At 42.9% G+C, this 13,775-nt stretch overlaps 1 protein-coding gene across 1 annotated transcript; it reads right to left on the bottom strand.

Annotated features, from left to right (window-relative positions):
- Nucleotides 1–1,939: 1,939 nt before the first annotated feature.
- Nucleotides 1,940–13,296, bottom strand: NUDT6 (nudix (nucleoside diphosphate linked moiety X)-type motif 6; the record flags this gene model as incomplete). Its single annotated transcript, XM_009074451.1, has 4 exons — nt 1,940–2,413; nt 5,542–5,596; nt 7,963–8,018; nt 13,093–13,296. Coding segments are annotated over 4 exons (707 nt in total), but the record flags the coding sequence as incomplete, so codon positions are not given.
- Between the last annotated feature and the right edge of the window lie 479 nt (nt 13,297–13,775).

The raw sequence follows: 13,775 nt of genomic DNA, 5'->3' as shown, positions 1-13,775 counted from the left end.
AACCAGGTTTTGTTGGACTTCAGGGATTTGACTTGCAGGGAAATTCTTGTCTTTTGATGTTACCACTTAAAATTGTGCTACAGGAATGTTTGTGAGAATGACCTGCATTCTTGGCCCTTCTGTAGTTAGGAGAGGCTGAATATGATCATCACCTTTCTCTGCATCCACTGTGGTAGTTACAGGTTAACCCTCCGGCTTCAGTTTTGAGAATGAACAAACTTGAGGACTTAATTCCTAACCCAAGTCCAGAATGTCAGAGCTGGTTATTGGCACAGTGTGACACTAAGGCAGATGTGGTATGCACTGAGGAATCAGTCAGTGGGTGATGTTTGACTGTGCAAATAAGTGAAGAACAGCCTTGTGGCAGGAAGTTCCTACCCCTCTTTCAGGCAATTAATCTGCCCTGGGAGAATCAACTTGATGATTTCAGGATTGCTCGTGTTAAAAATTCCTGCACTCAGCATTTTATTGAGTCACTCAAACTTCTGGATCGAGAGCTTGCCTGGCAGCAGACAAAATAGTGTCTGGTGGCAGGGCAGGCACCAAGGGGCACTGGTTTCCTACCACTGCCCCGGGGGTTTTCCCTTCCTGTCTCCTTTTCCTGAAGGGCTGCAGAGGTGTTTCACGAGGTGCTGCGGAAGCCTTCGCTGCCAGATCAGCACTTTGCAGCCTAGACCAACACGTGTTTGACAAACCCCTTGATATCCAGGGGTTTTCTGGGGCTGAGGGTCACAGTGTGGCAGCTGGCATTCCGCCCCTGCTGGGCAGCAGTCCGGCTTAGAAACGTCGCCTTTGGCACGTGTTAAGGAATACACAATTCATGAAGTCTAATTCCCATCTGTCACCTAAATGTTGGCTTCTGTGTCAAAATATTTACACTGGCAACATCCTGTAGGAAAGCACTGGAGTCACTTATGCTTTGTGGAGAAATAAGGACTTTCTACGCTTCTTGGAGGGTGAACTTCTCTGGATATATTAATGAACATTAACAGAGGATGGTAACGAATGTAGCCTCCTCCTTTAGGGAACTGGTTCTCGTTCCTTGTCTGCTGCCCAATATTTTCCATGCTTGCTTTTTAATGATGAGCTTTTCTCTTCCTCTGGCATTCCCAAACATTTTCTGGGTAAATGAGTATGACTGACTGGATGGCCTGACAGATGATGTATACGAAAATCAAGTGTGTGTGCACCCTGCCCCCCACATCCCATGATAACTCAGTTGGGAAACATTTCATGTCCATTTCTTAACACCAAAGGTGCTGCTAACTCACGTTCTTGCTAAGCTAATCCCCTGAATCTGAAGAAGTGATTTGTGATGCTATACCAATTATCCTTTCCTTCCCTTTTAGAAATACGCAACAGAAGAATGTTTCTTTTTTGAGCGTTTGGAATCTAATAACTATAACACTTACCGGTCACGGAAATACTCCGATTGGTATGTGGCACTGAAAAGAACTGGACAGTACAAACCTGGACCAAAAACTGGACCTGGACAGAAAGCTATCCTTTTCCTTCCCATGTCTGCTAAAAGCTGATTTCCACGGCAGATTCCGAGCACTTATGTCACATGACACTAAAGACGTCGACTTTCCTCCTCCTCTCCAAAGTAGTAAAATATAAGCGATTACTTGCTGCTTTTAACTACTTTAGCTGATACCAGATTAAAACATGAATGTTTCATACTGTCTTTGTATTGCTCTGTAGACCTATTGCGCCAGTGTGTGTGGAGGTGAAATGACTTGGCAAATGTATTTTCAGGATCAGTAACACTTCTGTTTTCTGCTAGGTATCTATGCAGAGCTATTTTATTTACCTTATGCTTGCTTGACAGAGTAAAGAAAAACAAATCTGATGCACACTTATAGGAGTATTTACCTTGGAAATAATTTATCTCTTAGCTTATTAGAGAAAAAAGAATTACTTTCTAATAATTACCTAAAAGAAGTCCATGGATAATTTTAATATGCAGCACTGCAATAATAATTGTAAATTATTACTGTAATGAAATGTGAAATGCATTGCTATCCTGTCACATGTCTGTAGGACTCCGGCAGCTCCCTGTGGTAGAGTTTGTAGAACAGGCCTGTGTAGACAGCTGGAAACTCCCTCATGGTTATGTCAATCTTATCAAACCCTTCCCTGTATCCATACAGTAAGAGCTTAGCTACGTTGCTGGTGATGGGAGTGGCGTTTTTCGTCCTAGTGAGCTCCTCCAGGTCCATCCACTCGCACCTGAGGCACTCCTGCTGGCAGAAGTTGATGCTGAAGGAGGAGGGTTCCAGGCGACAGATGATGTACATATCTGACTTCCCGAAGGCTCCAGGGTGTTGGTGTTGCTGCCTGATGCTTAGGATGGACTTGAACTCTGACTTGATGCCAGTCTCCTCAAAAACCTCTCGAACTGCTGTGTCTCCTAGGTGGAAAGAGCAATGCTTACAATACATACAAGAGTAACTTAACACTCTTGAAACCTTTGGATCATGGACAACCTCTAACTCAAAGTGCTCTCTGTTCTGCTTCATTGGGTTTTCAGAATGTCTGTTTGTCCAACACAAGGATAAGCTAATTCTTTGGTCCCTGGACAAAACTAATTGCTCTGTGCCGTTCTTGTGTATGTCCTACAGAATTATTCCTTTGGATAATGCTGTACAGGGGGTGGTTTGGAACAGACACTGATGGCTGCTGGCTCCACTGATCTCTTAATCCGAGGCAGCACTGCACCCTCCATGCAGTCCTTTGAATCCAAGTCCCCCTCCTCTCCTTGCCTCTGTGTGCTCTCGGGTTCAGACTCTGTGCAGCTGAACACCTGTACCTAGGTCAGATCACTTGATCCAATCGGTTTTGCTGCACTTTGCCCCAAGGAGTAACAAAATGGGTAAAACTATTGTTTGAAGAAAGTTGGTGCCAAGCCCTTTTCAAGGTGTATCTTGAGTGTCTAGTGACATTTCAAATGTGCCACTCCCCCAGTGCAGCACGGAGCCTGTTCCTGCAGCAAACATGCTGCATCTGTGCTGTACCTGTGCATTTGGTGTGCTCCTCCAAAAAAAAGATTTTTCTCTCAAATAACAACTTAAATTGAAGAGGCCAAATGAGATTTTTTTAATATTCCACTCATTTTGCCACAGTCTGCAGCTCCATTGTAGTCAAGTCAAATCCACTTTGCCTGGGCTGACTCCTGGTAGGTAAAATACTTTTTTTTTCCAAATGAATGTAACCTCCTGGTGGTGTGCTGTTTGAGTGGTGATGGTGTAGAGCTGTTTTGCCATGTTGCCTGGTTCTGTTAGTCCATTCTCAGCAAGCAGTCAGTGTGCTGGCTTGCTTCCAACAGCACAGCACTTGTAAAAGACCTTGTAAAGATCTGCCTTCCTGTGGAAGCTTGTGTCTTGGGATGTCAGAGGGGAACAAGGCAGACAATTCAGGGGTAGTTTCAGATATTGGATGTAATTCAGATTTACAGTGGCTTACAATATATAACCAAAATGATTAATCCAGCAGTGGCCAAATTACTGTATGTTAATGGCCCTTAATTGCACATGCTTCTGCCTTAGCTCAACTTTCATCTTGCCATGGAATGAGCTGTGTGAAGTTTACATACACCAAGTATACGGATGAGGAAAGACACTCATTGACCATTACTGACCCTCAGAGATTGCATTTTGTGTTGCCCAGAGAGGCCTCTGCAGCCCCCTGGTTTCAAACAGTGGTTGCAAAGCAAAAATCCCTGTGTCAAGTGGTTGTGTTACACAGAAGTGAAGAGCTGAGATCATGAGGAATGTTAAGGCAGGCTATGGTTAAGAAAATGGCAATAATTAGGGATTTCATTTACGCTCTGGCTTTGCTTTTAGATAAAGTGCCTTTCTCTGTTTCCCCTTTACTTAAATGTGTATATATATAAGCATCTAATGACGGTTAAAGTAGAGGAAACACCAGGGCCTGAGTTTCAGAAACACAGAAGTGTGTGCACTTTGCTTAACGTGCATTATGAATATTCCTTGCACAAGTCAGTTTGTACTCCTTTAAGTAGGCAGCCATGCATTTTGTCACTTCGTACAACCACAGGATCTTCAAGCATTGGCATTGCAATTTTTAATTGTAATTTGAAATGTAGTCCCTTGAGTGACTGAGTTTATAAGGATAAAAAAAGAAAATTGAGCTCTATTATATTTTATACTTCACTAATTTATATAATCTTGTAATATGAGATGTGATGCAGAGAATCATAACTTGTGTTATTCTGTAGTTTAGAAGTGGCAGGATGGAAGCTGCAAGAGACTTTTCTCCCGAGTGTTTTCCAATGCCTACATCCAGGCTCCAGCCTTTATCTCTCCTGTTCTATGAGGGATGGCTGCAGGCTTACTCAGTAACAGTATCCCTCTGGGGAATCCCACTGGAATGCCACTGCTGGTCAGTTGTTTCCCTGAGTACAAAAATCCTGCTGGTATCTCCTGGCCTAGAGCTGCTGTCACTAGAAGTGAGAAGGAGCCTGGCTGGACAACCACCATGGTGTTTGGGATTCTTCTAAAAACATGGATCCATTTCACTGTGTGAAATGTATTTGCATTGCCCAGCAATTATTTTTGATTTCCATCACTGGGCTTGACAAAAAGACTTAAAACATGACTCAGGAGTTCTGAAAACTACAACTCAGCCATATGCTGGTAACTAGAAACTTTCTCCATGTGTTGGAATGAACTGGAGTACAAGCACTCCACACATGGCTGTAGAAGACTGCTAAAACAGTAGGAATGTCCAAGGTATGGAACAGTCAAGAAACCTGGGCTCAACACCCAGTTTAAGTATTAACCAGTCTGTGGATCATGATTTTAAGGGGTGAGATACAAGGAGAAAAAGGCAAGTTTTCTCTCTCTCCATAAACACCCTTGTTCATGCAGCTCTGAACAGACCTGCAGCAGTGCTTGTCACCACCTGTGCTGTGCTGGGGAGAACTGACAGGTTTCCTTTCACACAGGAGTGCCTGGTGTCTCTGGTTGGGAGCAGGTGCCCACAGGACCAAGGCCCTGCACTTAATGCTGGTCCTGTGCCAAAGAGCTAATAGGCTAAACAAATCCAATGAACAAGGGTGGGAGGAAGCAAGTGTGTTCATTTCTGGTTTGCCCCTAAAAATGGAGAGCTGGAAAGTTTGCTCAGAACATCGCTGAGGTCACTGCACTGCCTTGGATTCCAGTGTGAGCTGAGAGCTCCCTGCTGCAGTTTGATTTAGGTTCTATCCTGATTACCTTAACCTTCTGCACTTCTGGCTCATATTACAGCATATCCAAAAGGCCCACAAAAATAAGCTGGCCCCAAGCACTCACTCAGGACAAATTGTGGAAAAGGGTAAATGTTATTGATACAAAACTTCTTTACCCCAAATGTAATGTTACCCTGTTACCGTTAAGGTCACAGGATCGTGTCACTTCATCTAGCATTGTTAATTCAGAGAAACAATCCATCGTGGGAGTGATGTAGTTGCAATGTATTGCAGTAGTGTTCATGTCTTTGTAATTCTGTTGATGTCTGACCTGTTCTCCTAGGACTTACCAATGTCTTCTCCTGGGTTAGACAGACCTCCTGGAAACTTCCATGAATTTGTAGTCTGTATTGGAGGAAAGAAACCATTTATGAAGTATAGCCTGTGTTGTACTCTCTAATATGAAGGAGACAATTAACACATGACTTTTGTTTCAGTATTGTTACTCCTCTTGCAAACATCAGTAAGTAGGAACTTCCTTGTTCCTGCTAGGGTGATGATCCGAGATAGCTACAGTCTGTATAACTATTGGAACAAAGCATCTACTGATTGAAAACACAAACTGTCTAACAGTCATTAGACAACATTGCTGCTACATAGAGTAGTTGAATATTACAAAAAAAAGCTGCTATAGACTATATAATCTTATATTTAATCACTAATGTATTCCACTTCCATGGTTTTGGCTTTTAAAAAAATGTATATATATTTTTAATCTTCCAAACAGGTATTATGATTGTAGTACTGTTCTATACTGCACTGGCTTTAAGATGACTCTGTGTGTCTGTAACAATCATTTAGTGTAACTTGTCATTTTTATGGAATACTGAAACTGAGGGCTTGTGTGTGATTTGTAGCTGGAAACAGTTATGGAATTGCAATAAAGTTCAGTACCAGAACATGAAGTGCAGACTTGGTGTTGTTACTCACACTGCTAAAGGAGTCCCACTCCTTACACCTCTCCAAATGCATAGATTTGTAGGCTTTACCTTGACTTCCATGTGCTTTTCTTTCCTTCCTTATTAAAAGTTTATGTAGGAAGAAGTTACCCTTCACCTACAAATTAACCCACTAAAAAAAGTACACTGGCTAAAAAAAGCTTATGTTTTGTCCATGTAGCATAGAGAGGGAAGCTGAGTGATTTCCAGGGACTGGAAACCCCAGTGACTACTTTGGAAAATGTTTTTTTCTTTCTTGGGCATTCTTAAAGGGTTAGGATAGGAATTTAAAGTAAGAGATTAAAAATAGTGCAGATGGAAAATACGTACATTTGTCTGCTGGCTTTTGGATTTGCTTTCAGTTCCTGGAAATCTTTGTGTGCTGTGGAATTGTCTTTTCACGATTAAAACCAAACAGCTCTTAAAATTCTACCAGCTCTTTAAATTGTTTTTTAAGCTTTCAGAACAGCCTTTGTTTTAGAAGACCATTTGGGGAAACTGTTAATTTTATGGGCAAGGAGAAGGGAGAGGAGTGGTGGAACCAAGAGTGGGAAACAATTGTCTGAACCAATTTGCTTGCACTGAGGTATTTGCTCACTGCACAAAAAATCAATGTATGGATATTCTTACACTTCAGTATTTGTACTTAATTTTATGCAGCCAGTAAAAAGCATACAGAGGAGAGACAAAACAATCACTTTTGCCGTTTTGCTGACAGCTTTGTTCCAGAAAGGTGAGCTGAAATAGCTGACCTGGAATATACCCATCCCACTTTTCAGCATGAGCTGGAGGGAAGAGCAGGGCCAGACTGGTCCTCTTGTGGTTTTGGGCTAGAGGCTAAGGAGGTGATGCCTGGGGAGTATGGACTTGAACCTAGTACCCAAACGGAGCATGTCGTGTCTCACTGTAGAACTGGGTAGAGGTATCTGCACTTAAAATGGCTGTGAGGGAGCTGTAACCCAACCACACATGAAGCAGTTAAACCTTACACGTCCTGGGCTTAGGAAACTACTGTTTCCTTCTAAAGATACAGAATGTGCTGTTTTTGGCTTTGCTCTCCGAGACCTGTTTAAGATATCTGCTGAAAGGCAAGCACGCAGTTCTGTATTTCTGTGTGCATAAAAGGATAAATAAATGTTGTGTTTCTGAAGTTTACAACGTGCTGATCTATTCCTAGAGACTCGGGAATGGGAACCACTTTTGGAGCCTCCAGCAGGCAAGGTAGGTTTGTGCTTTCACTGGTAACTGCTGGATGTGAACCTGAGGGTCCTGCTGTAGAAAAGTCCTTGGCATCTTACTTTATTGTAAAGAAAAATATAAAAATCTACTACTCTAATTACAGGAAATTAGTTCAGAGGCAGAGAAACATCCCTGTTTTGTGTTAGGACTCCAGCATGTCTGATTGAGTGTGCCTATGAAAGCACCCGCTCACCGAACTCATTAATGTGTTGTAGTTACTAACGTTTTGGGTCCTGAGAAGGAATCTCTTAGTAGCTATTTCAGGGAAGACAGAAAAGTGCATCCAGTGAGATTCTGGCATCGTTTTAACTACATAAAATGAAAATGATGCATCCAAATGTACCCTTGATTTTCAAAGTGGGTTTTTTTCCCTTTAAAATGGAGTACAGCAATCTGTTGATAAATGTGTTCCAAGGACGTGACTTTCAACTACCACAATTTTGGACTGGAACAAAAATAAATATTTTGTTTTACACTACAGAATAGGCCTATCTAAATGAGCTTCTTTATTTTATAATCCTGTAACAAACTTACCTTATGTCTGTCTTGTACAACCAACACCTTTCCAGTGCTTTCATCTAGAACAGCACCTGGTAGACAGAGAATATTGACAAAGATGAAGTCTTGGACAACTATGTTCAACCTTAACCAAAATTTAACATATTTTGATTAAGCATGAGAAGCCCCTAATGATACTATTTACAGTTAGCAATGTTTGTATGGATGAATCACAAAGTGGTTTATTGGTGGAAAACTGAGACAATCAAATATCAGAAAAGGTTACGTATCCTATATAAAAATCCAAAGTTAGCAGTATCAAGATAAATACTTGCAGCATTTAAGTTCCAAATTAGATAAGAAAAATTAGCCTGTGCTAATATCTGAACTAAAGAATGCAAGATCAGGAGGTCACCCAAACAATCCAGCAAAGCTGCTCCAGCACAGATGTGCTGTAATCTTGCTCAAATAACAGAAAATTTTCCAGTGCCTCTGGCCGAGAAGCCACTCCTCAGGGTAAGAATTTTTCTCCAGTGAAATCCATGACAAAACTCCTGCCTGCTGTAATGAAGGTTTGAGTGTTTTCTGGTTAGTTAGGTTCAGTACCCAGTGGGCTGACTGTACTGATGATGTACAACTGGGTGACCATCTGTGAACTTGTACTGTACTGCCCAGCTAACAGCTGATGACAGGACCTGTGCAGTAATCTGAGTCAAATCTGTTAATCAATAGATGTTGCTTCCAAGTGGAAAAGTAACACTTGATTAAAAATAAATCAGGATGTCTGACTGAAAAGTGCAGCTTTTCCTTATGTCCTCATGCTCAGCCCATGACTTTCTCCCACATATTACAAGTTTTCCTACTTTCTAAACCCGAAGTGCTTTCATGTTTGATCATCATGTCACACTCCCTGGTCATGCTTTAAAAACAGGTATTTTTCCCAGATTTTAAAGCACACTGTGGTGAGCAGAATGAGCACTGTGGTGCAGCTTCCCAAGCTTCTTCCCACATCATTCATGCCTGGGTTTCGAATTAGTAGTTAAGAATAAAAAAACCGCTTGTCATTTTACAGCAGGAGGAAGTGTATAGAGAGATCTGTGGTGATATATGCATTTAAAATGCCATGGGGCAGTATTTCCACAGAAGGGAATTATTAAAGAGTGAGTGTCCAGCTCAAAACATCCTGTTTTTTAAAAATACATGGCAGACTTATGTGTAGGAGGAATATTTAAAAGATGAAATACCAATCTTCCTTCAAGATCTGTCAAAGGACGTGCCTTAAGAGGGTAGTCACATATCTGCCTCCCCATGGCTAGTGACTTTATGATTTCATTCCTCCTGTAAATATTTAGCAGTGGTCCAGGTTCAAGTACTGTACTGATTAAAAGGGAAGCAGGAAAAAAACTTTAGTGCATGCTGTGATCACAGGGACTGTTCTCTAGAAAAGCCATTCTTCAGGCAAGTGGTTTGCTGAGGCCAGGGAGGATTGCTGAAGGCAGGAAACTGCACTTTGAACCAAACAGACAGAATGTTTTTTCTCCTCTATTCCACTGAAACTGATGCCTGTGAATGTAATTTTTGGCAGTGAAATTCTCAGTGAGATGATCAGAATCTCTGCTAGAGATACCTAAATCCAAAGCAAAAAGGAAGTAAAAACAGTAACAGGATTTGCTGTCTGGTCTCATGTTCCCGAAGTGTAGCTCGGAAGGCCCTCGTGGGGCTGCACCTGGTGGCTATCAGTGAGATCACTTTGACTGCAGGCTCTGCCCTGTGGTTTCAAACACTCTCCCTCTTGCTACAATGTGGTACCTGGGGTTTTATATCATCCAGCCCCAGGGTGACTTTCTGGAAAGGTTTATACCTGTAACCCAACCAAGTAGTCACTATTACAACACTGCTTTGTTTTGAATGTTCTCTTTTGGGAAACAGGTAAGAAAAGCATGCAAAAAAATCCCTTAGACAACTCCAGACAATGAGTAATGGAGGGGAAAAGTATCTTCATTCTACCTGTTTTATTTATGACTGGTGTAAACCTGTGTGCAATGATGGTCAGTGCTGAAAAGCACTTGTCAACCACGGAATGAGTGCACACACCACTGCTTGCACTGTAAACAGCAGCAGCCAGGAGTAGGTACTACTTGGTAGAACAGCTTGGGAATGACTTTTAAATCACTTTTGATTCCTTGGGCCATCATAACCTATGCAACTCCATCCTTCTGTGCAGTTCCACATTAATGCAGCTGCTCAATTTGCGCATTTCCATAACTAACTGGCTAAGACATGGTCCTGTGTGTGTCAACCCTCCCTCTCTTCAACTCCAAGGATTTTGTTTCAACAACTACCTTAAGGTAGGTAGCAATGGAAATAACAGCTGTGTTGTAAGGCTTGTACAAGTGAGGGAGATGGGAATGACTCTTACTTTTCTCCCTCTCCTTTCACTTTCCTTCCTCAGTTTGTCATCCAATGCCACTGTTAGTGGCATATTTACAAACATGTCACTTTCTGGGTGGCAGACACTTCCTCCTGGGAGGTGGAGAATGTTGGAGATACTTTTCAAAAACATGTTAATCACTTCCTACACCAGAGCCTGTTCTGTATCTTCACACATGTGGAAAATCCTGCCGCCTACAAACGGATGCAGTAAGTTAGCTGGAAGACACATCACATATTCCACTATTTCCAAACAATAATGGCCAAGCCCAATGAGTAACATTTGCTACTCTCGGCTTGGCGACTCTCATGTAGTCTGGTAAAATATGACCTGACCTTGCTTATTCACACCTTTGTCATCCCTTGGCTGGATGATGCCGAGGCACTAGCCCTGGCTGTGCAGCATTCACTGCGTGGGAAATTCCAGACAGGAGGAAAACCAGCTGCTGGTCTACTTGGCAATGGGACTTGCTACCTGTTCCCTGCTCCCTGTGCTGCTACCTGCCGGGCAGCCAACCACGCTCAGTGTCTCAGGATGCTCAAGGGACTGAGTTCTGTAAATAAAATGCCTGGGGTTTGACACACACACACACACACACACACACACACACACACACACACACACACACACACACACACACACACACACACACACACACACACACACACACACACACACACACACACACACACACACACACACACACACACACACACACACACACACACACACACACACACACACTACAAATGCACATGTTTAAATAGTTTAGTATTTCAATGGAATGAATTCAAAATAGAACAATGCCCTTCCACTCCCCAGGCTCTCCCTCCTCGAGGAGAAAGAGAATGGAATAAACATATACCAGGTGATACCCACACTGCTTAGTGTATTCTTGGGATGTGTTCCGCATCCACTGACAGCAAGTGGGTCAGAGGGAAAAAAGAAACACATTTCAGTCATTATTTCACAGAGAAACCTACTTGTTTACCTGCCCAAAAAAACCTTCCTTAAGTCTTCACCTCTGTCAAAGAAACTCCCAATAATGAATGAAAACGTACAGGTTTGAAAGTGGAAGAAAAGAACAGACATTCTATGTTGTGCAGTTCTTAAACCCGTGCAGTAAATGACGAAATCCACCTACTTGCACTTATGTTCTGAAGTGCATTTTTTTATGTTTATTCGAGTCTTTCAGAGTTATGATTTTTCCTATATGAAGTCCTCTCTGATACCCCTTGGGGTCACAACACTCCTCCTTTCAAACAGCACTTTCAGCTGTGCAAGTGCCACTTCAGGTAAAACCTCTTTCAGTCAGTGACATGTCCTCACACACACAAGTGACAACCACAAGGAGCACCGCGGTGCCTTTGCTAGGAGCATGCACTATCCTACCACAGCTTAATGCCATGTATTTTAATGGTGAGGTTTCCATACCTCAGGAAAACATGCTCCAACATGTTCATTGACAAAAAATCGGAGGTCTTCAGCTTCCACCCTGCCCTCTGCTGGCTTGGAAGTGAAGATTCTCACTCCCGACGGCAGCAGCACCGTTTTGTAATTCCAAGGGTTTTGTCCAAGATTTACTTTCACCTGAGCTGCTGCCACATGGAATAATCCATCTTTTATGAGTCCTTCCTAACTAGACTTTTAACACTGCTATTTGCGGGTCTTACCACCACTTGGTGAAGAAATAACATCCCCCACAGTCCCTGCAGGCCAAGGACAAACAAGTCATGGTTGTAATTGGAGAGATTTGCTCTCCCTTTCCCATAATTTCTGGGTGTTAATGTAACCTTCACCAGTACACGAAGGGTCCAAACCAACCTCCAAATTACTGATTACTGAGTGATGGGACAGGGAATGGTGTATCTGTGGAGCTCTGCTGAGGGAGAGGGCAGTAACACTGGAATTTGGGTGAAGATGAGTTCAAGCTGAGAGTATTTTGGGCTCATCATCAGTCCCTTGTACTGTGCTAGAGGAAAAAGAAAAACAGAAGAAAGGAGAAATTGTCTTATCTAGTTCATTGGGAGTTTTCCCAGTTTTTGGAACAACTCCTTTCCAACTGTGGTTGTGGGAGGTCTAGATAGGCAAGGGTATTGTGCCCAGATATTTATAAAATGTATTGAAGACTTGTAGGCACAGCTTAGAGCAGCTTTTAGACCACTGTAATTTAGGCTAATAATTGCTTCAGCTTCCAAACAATCCCTGTTGGGCTAAGTTTTCCACATTTACAGACCTTAATTTGAGCACAATTTAGGCAGATACATATATTAAGCATCTACAAGACACAGAGCAGAGAAATGCCTTTTTTCCCCCCTAACAAGTTTGTGGTAACTTTTTCACTTGGGAAAGCTACTTGAATCTTGAAATTTCAACCCTCTAACTCTCTCTCACCTGCAAGGTGAAAGACAAGAGAGGTTTCTTAAAGTGGTGTTTAAAAACATTATTCATGAGGTAAAATTTTAGAGCTTCAGGACATTTTCTTCTCCCCGAGTTGTTCACAATTTTCTCAAACTGGAACAATTTGGAGAAGCTTCTCTCTGCTGGTGTTTGTAGCCACACACACTTGTACAGGTGCATTCATGAATGACACACCTCACTTTGCAAATCACCCTAACGGTAGGCAGCTGTTTTCCACGTGCTGGTCGTGCAGAGGAACAGATGATTTCCCACTGAACCTGCTCCTAAGGGCTTGTTCAAGTCTTTTTGTGTGTGCAACCACTCCTGCAACTCACCTGCAACCCCGAGCTGGTGGGTGGCAAACCCTGGCAGCCTGCTGGGCCCTTCTCCCAGCCACAGCGTCAGGGTGGACGAGCCCTGCTCGGCGTGGTGGAAGGCAAAGCCTTGGGAAGCAGCCACATCCACAAATCTGCTCTGGAGGATGGGAACATGAAGCCAGACAGCAACACAACCTTCCTGCCGCCACTGAGCCACGGACTCTGCAAGATAACCATGTTTGGAGGGTCAGGGTTGTGGGCACTGCTCAGAGACACCCCTTGCCCTTGATCTCTGTGGGTTTATATAGTGCACAACAGGTGGGGTTAATGCACAAAGACATGCATTTTCACCTCACTCACCACAGGGTCAAACTGCCAACTGTGTGTTAGAAATGCCAAAAGTGACATTGTATGTGGTACATTGAGCTGCCAGCTTGATGTTTCACATGGCACAACTTGGGCATTCACACACTAAATAATCATAAAACCATAGAATTTTAGGGGCTGGAATGGAGCTTAGAGATCATCTAGTCCTACCCCCTGTCCTGGGCAGGGACACCTCCCACCAGACCAGGTTGCTCAAGGTTTCATCCAGCCTGGGTGGTTTTTAGGTTAGGATCTGCCATGGGGCACAAGGGAATGGCCTCTGCATTGCCCTTGGGTGTTCTCACACAGCCTTTAGGTTAGGATCTGTGAACACC

The sequence above is a fragment of the Acanthisitta chloris genome, unplaced genomic scaffold, assembly GCF_000695815.1.
Source record: "Acanthisitta chloris isolate BGI_N310 unplaced genomic scaffold, ASM69581v1 scaffold15495, whole genome shotgun sequence".
In the NCBI taxonomy this organism is placed as follows: domain Eukaryota; kingdom Metazoa; phylum Chordata; class Aves; order Passeriformes; family Acanthisittidae; genus Acanthisitta; species Acanthisitta chloris.
This window is presented reverse-complemented; position numbering and strand designations above follow the sequence as displayed.